Source organism: Marmota monax, unplaced genomic scaffold (assembly GCF_021218885.2).
Source record: "Marmota monax isolate L192 unplaced genomic scaffold, Marmota_monax_Labrador192_F-V1.1 WCK01_AAM20220418_F8-fsc00035, whole genome shotgun sequence".
Lineage (NCBI taxonomy): Eukaryota > Metazoa > Chordata > Mammalia > Rodentia > Sciuridae > Marmota > Marmota monax.
The window spans coordinates 9,010,400-9,016,399 of NW_026691961.1; the positions used below are offsets into that span (position 1 = coordinate 9,010,400).

Consider the following 6,000-nt stretch of genomic DNA (forward strand, 5'->3'; position numbering starts at 1 on the left):
ACCATATATAATCAATAAAATAAATGTCCATCAACAACTAAAATATATATGTATATATGTGTATATATGTGTGTATGTGTGTATATATATGCATATGTGTATATATGTGTGTATATGTATGTGTATGTGTATATGTGTGTGTGTGTATGTGTGCATGTGTATGTGTACATATACGTATGTGTGTATATATATGAGTGTATGTGTGCATATATGTGTATATGTGTGTATGTGTATAGGTGTGTGTATATATATATGAATGAAATACCAAATTTATAAAAACAAAAAAGCGGGTATGAGTTAGTGTCTCACTGTAGTTCTGATCTGCATTTCCCTGATGATTAGACATGAAACATCTTTATTTTACTTTATTTTTTTCAGTACTGGGAATTGAACCTAGGGGTACTTAACCACTGAACCACATCCCCAGCATCTCCTGTTTTCTTGCTAAGTTGCTGGGGTTGGCCTTAACTTGTGATCTTCCTACCTCAGATCCCCAAGCAGCTGGGATTACAGGTGTGCATCACCACATCTGGCCCCAGCCCTTTTTTCTCTCTTTTTTAAATTTGTTCTTTTCAGTTATACATAACAGTAGAATATATTTTGACAATATTATACATACTTGAAGTATAATTTCCCAATCTTGTGGTTATACATGTGGAGTTACACTGGTCATGTATCCATACTTCAGCATGAAAAAGTCATGTCCCATTCATTCTACTATCTTCCTATTCTCACCTCCCTCACCTCCCGACCTTCCCTTTTGTCTAATCCAATGAACTTCTATCCCCTTCCCTTACTATGTCTTACATCCACATACCAGAGAGAATATTCGGCCTTTGGTTTTCGGGGGTTGGCTTATTTCACTTAGCATGATAATTTCCTGTTCCATCTCTTTACTGGCAAATGCTATAAATTCATTATTCTTTATGGCTGAGTAATACTCCATTGTGTACATATACCACCAGCCCTTTTTCTATTTTGAGACAAGGTGTCTAAGTTGCAGAGATTTGGCCTCAAATTTGTGATCTTCCTGTCTCAGCCTTCCAAATACTTGGGAATACAGGTGTGGTCACCATGCCCAACACAGTGAGCATCTTTTCATATAGTAATTGGCCAGTCATAGATCTTCTTTGGGAAAATGTCTGTTCTGAGCCTTTGCCCATTTTTTAACAGTGCCTTTTGTCTTCGTGTGACTGACACATGAGAGTTCTGTGCTTTCTGGATGCAGGTATCACATTAGGCAGATGCCCTTCTGATGTTCCTCATGCCACTACTGTCCTTGGGCATGGTGCCCAGGTACTCCTGCACGCCACAGATTTCTGAGCATCTCTGGGGCTGCAGGCGCACCAAGGCTCATCCCTTCACATCCCAGAGTGTTGCAGAGGAAAGCAGGGCAGGCTACAAATGAGAGGTTGCCTCACCTATCAAATGGACACCATTCTCCCACTTCTCCTGGACTAGGCAACTATGTTTAAGAGTCAGTTCTTGTCCACATTTCAGCAAATTTACATTCCACATCTAATCAGGAAGGTAAAGTTGCCCTTATATTCACATTATGAATTCCCAAGTGTGGCTTCACATGAAAGCTGAAGCTCAGAGACTTGAGGCCAGCAGCATTTGCAGGACACAGTCCTTCCTATGCCTCCACACAGCAGCCAAAGATCTTTCTAGAAAACACTGGCCATGCTGCTTCCCTCCAGGACCCTTTAATGCCACCCCCACCTGCTCCCCCCCAAAGGCCCTGCCTCCTGCTCCTCTATCACCCTAAACCTCAGGTACTCAGCAGGCCTGTTCCCTTGTGTGGGACACTCTCCAGAGAGACTGATACACAAGTTTGAGTCTTAGCTTCAATGTCACCTGCAACTGGGGTCTTTCTGAGCTCCCTCCCCATCATCTGTGTCTTTGTCCTTGTAGAATCAATGCACTTGTCAGTTTAAGGTGGACTACCCTGTGACAGCTAAGTCTCACAGGAACAGGCCGGCACCTAACAGTGGTCTCATCTATCCTGGCACAGGGCCAGGCATGCAGTAGCCAGGCCCTCCATCTAGTGAGGGCTCACAGAAGCTCACAACTCACAAAGAACTGCCTCAGGCCTCTGTGGCAACTGCCAGTTCTCTCTCATCCCAGAGAAACAGGGATGAGAAACAGGAGCTTGAGGACCCTCTGCTGCTCTCAAGCAGTAGTATACATGCAGGTGCAGTCTAACATCAATTCACACCAGGTCCAAACCTATCCCAGGGGTCTGCTCACAGATGCCCACCTTCCCTCAGATCCCTATCCTGGCCACAGACACCAGGAGCTGAGCTTCCCCAACCCCTACTCTCCTGTCATTTAGAAGCACAAGAAGGTAGGGGCCACATTTTAGGTGCTCCCAGCAAACAGAAGACCTTCAGTATCCAATATTCTAAATGAGTGAACCAAGACCCTACTGAGTCCCTGGTATTACCCTTTCGGTCCTGACACATTCAGAGGAAAACACCAGATGCAGGTGAGCCACTGGCCAAAATTGGCAGCACCCGTCACTCAAAAAGTAGCCTCCCCAAGGGGCTGGGGACATAGCTCAGTTGGTGGAGTGCTTGCCTCCCAGACACAAAGCCCTGGGTTCAATCGCCAGCACCACAAAAAAAAAAAAAAAAAAAAAAAAAAAGAAAGAAAAGTAGCCTCCCCAAAGCAACCACACCCAAAGACACCCAATAGCTCACACCTAGAGCAGCGCTTTCTTTGAAGGTAAAATGGTTCACCTTATAGCCACTGGCCACAGGAGGCTCTGAAGTATTGGAGATAAGGCCCTCCACACCACAGAGCTCTAGACCCAACTATGAGCTTGCAGGAGACACAGGACAGACACACCCAACAGCACCACAGAGTGATAGCTCAGAGATAGTAAGGAACCCAGAGCCATAGGAGTTGTTTTCTTCTATAAATTGCAGGAGGGAAAAAGAGGTGGAGGAGGACCTAAGCATCAACAGAGATTTAAAAGATTAATTTACCACAGTAATGGACTAATTCAAACTATCCAAAAAACTGAAACAAGTGAAAACTTGAACACACTGGACATTTACTGGGATTGAGGATCATTTGGTGTTTCAGGCATTTGGGGTATTGAGATGCACTCCCAAACACCTTCAGATAAAAGACCATGACACTGGAAACTGGCTCAAACAAGGGGGTGGGGGAGAGAAGGGCGAGGGACCCATCACCCTGTTCTGCCTACTTTCCTTTATAACAAAGCTTTCAATTCTCCACTGCAGAACTTCAAAAATAGCACAGCAGCAACATTTTGCCAGTAACGTCATCGTTTTTTGAGCTGCCACCTCCCAGCAGTGTTATTTTAACCCCAGAAAGGCTGGAAGGCTATGGTTTTGAAGCCAAGGCCATCATCCCACATGGATACAGCTGCCCTGCTTCACCTTAGGCTGGCCACAAGCCACAAATGGAGGCACCTGACCCCCCCTCCCCAAAAGGCTGCTGGTGACCAAGAAAAGTGGGCACCAGGAGACTACAGTCTGTCCTTGACTTCTCCCAGCTGGGCTCTCTCCTTTAGAGAAGGTCCACATATCTCCCTGGAGTCTGCAGGGTCCCACTGAGCATAGACAGTGGCCTGGGGCTCCAGCACGGGACCTCAACACCTTCCCTAAGGTCCCAGTTTCCCATGCATTCCCCCTCATGAAGCACTCTGGAAATCTCCCAGAGGAAACTTGAGGGTGCAAAGAAGGTGGACTCATCTCAATTCCCCACCCACATGAGGTTACCCTGATGTCCCATCACACACTAAGAGGGGTAGCACCCTGGGAATCTTGCCAGCTCAGGCCCAGCCAGGCCAACTTCCAGAAAACTCCCCCTCCCCAAACCCAGGAAGAGAGCCTAAGGCGAGCACCAGGGCAACAGCAAGCTCCACTGCTGTGCGAGAGTATGTGGTGCTGTAGGTTAGTCCTTTAGTTCCTGGACAGCTCCTGGGAGGCCAGCACAGACACACCAGGGCTGGAGAAGCAGGAATAGCCAGCAGGCGCTGGGCCTAACCCTCCAGAGCAGCCACCAGAGACAGAAGTACCCTCACTATGCCACCACCCATCCAGAAACAAAGGGTGGAGTGGATCTGACGCAATTCTGTGGGCACTGTCAGCAGGCAAAAGGGGCCCATCTGCAACAGAGTCAGCTGCGCCACAAATGCTCCAGTGGTCAAGGAGCACAATGTCAGGCCCAGCATGGCCCCCAACCACAGGTCCCAGTTATCCCTAAAGAACTCGCTTTTCCCCAACCCTTAAGACCACCAAACAAAACCCCAAGGACACATGGCCCCCTATTAATGGTGACCCCCCAGGCTGAAGTGATCCCTAAGTATTACAAAAACAAATGCCATGGCTCAGCCCAAGTTTAACAGGCTTAGGAATGTTACAAGCTCCTTGGAGGATTCTAGGGCTGAGGTGCCTGGAAGTGCCCAGGAAATCCAAGGGGTTGGGATCAGCAGGCCCTGAGACTCTCCCCAGCCCTGAGAAGAAATATTTGCAATCTTAGCCCTCTGCACTCTTCCCAATCCTATCCTGGGTCCTGGGTACCTCCCAGGTTCAAACCCTGCTCTGCCATGTCAGGGGTGTGATACCTTGGACAAGTGTGGTCACATCTCCAAGCCTGTTTTCCCATCTCTAAAACAGGGATCTTGACTGTACCTAACCCCAGACGGTAAGGGATAAGTGCAACATCCACAAGACCTTGGCATAGTCCCTGGCTCAAGACAACCTTTCTGTAAAGCTGCCTATCATCTGCTTGTTATCATTTCTTCCAGATGCAAACCTGACAAGGTCCCTTCTGGGGCAATTCCCCCACTCGAAACCCTGAATGAAGCACCCGAGACACTTCTAGACCTCAGTTCACTCAGGGTTGAGTCCTTATCCCCTCACATTTCTCCTATGGTTGCCACAAGTGGCCATGTCTAGCCTCCAGGCCCTGGCTCATACCATTCCCTCTCCTCTTCCTCTGGACCCACATCCTCGCCCTTTCTTAAGAGTTGGGCCAGTTCTTAAGCATATCAAATCCCGGTCCAGAAGTTGGCCCTGCATGCTCCACAACATCTCCGCTTCCCAGAGAATCTCCCAGCCCCAGCTGCATCCCAGTTAGCCTCTAATTAGCGCGTTTCTTTACCACGACCTCCCACCGTGAATTGCAAGCTGCCATAGGCCGTCAGCTTGCATTTGAGGAGCTCCAGGGCGAGGGACGTGTGTTTTCACAGAAGCCGAGATTCTGGACTCCTCGGGGCCACACCGGCCGTGGCCCCAGGTTTTCCTTACCTAACCTCGCCCTGGCAGCGACCAGACCCGCTGGTCTAGCCACGGAGCCCGCGCCGCGCCCATGCCCTGCGAACAGCGGGCTCCGGCAGCAACGCGATGCTCCGGCCAGGCCGCCCAGCGCCATGGCAACCGCCCGCCCGCGGCTACTCACAGCGCGGTGGCGTCCACGGGGATGCGCAGCGCGGGCCCGAGCGTCCGCAGCCCGCGGCCCGAGCAGTTGACGCGGCAGGCGGTGTCCGGAGCAGGGCCGCAAAAGCAGGGGGGTGCGCACGGCCCGCAGCCGCGCCCGGGGGCCCCCGCCAGCGCCCCGAGCCACAGGCCCAGGCCCAGGGCCAGCGCCAGGCGGGCGGGCGCGCCGGGAAGCATCGTCAGCGCAGCGCGCGCATGGCCCCGGCGGCCCAAGGCCCGCCTGCGCGCCGGCGGCCACAGCTCAGGCGGGGCCGGTGGACGACATGGCGGGGCGCGGGGCGGGATCCGGTGGCGGCCGCGGCCTGTCCACTGCGCGACGCCCGCTCAGCGATGTGAGCCAGGCCGCGGTGCGGATGCTCTGCCGCGCGCTCGCGCTGCACTGCGGGCCTTGCGCAGGCTCCTCCTCTCCTGGCGCGGCGTGGGACGGGGCTAGAGAATGCCCCGCCCCTGTCTGCGGCGTCGGCTCGGAGAGGGGCGGGCTGCGGGGTCCCGCTCCTGCGGCGGCGGGGGGCGCGGCGGCGGGAGG

At 51.9% G+C, this 6,000-nt stretch overlaps 1 protein-coding gene across 3 annotated transcripts in view; it reads right to left on the bottom strand.

Annotated features, from left to right (window-relative positions):
- Pkd1 (polycystin 1, transient receptor potential channel interacting) overlaps positions 1 to 5,666 on the bottom strand; it is a 41,544-nt gene extending 35,878 nt beyond the window's left edge. For all 3 annotated transcript variants that reach the window (XM_046442509.1, XM_046442519.1, XM_046442502.1), the window contains exon 1: positions 5,437 to 5,666. In XM_046442509.1, coding sequence (XP_046298465.1) covers positions 5,437 to 5,651 — 215 coding nt within the window. In that variant the 5' untranslated portion in view covers positions 5,652 to 5,666. The remainder of the gene's footprint in view (positions 1 to 5,436) is intronic.
- Positions 5,667 to 6,000: the final 334 nt, after the last annotated feature.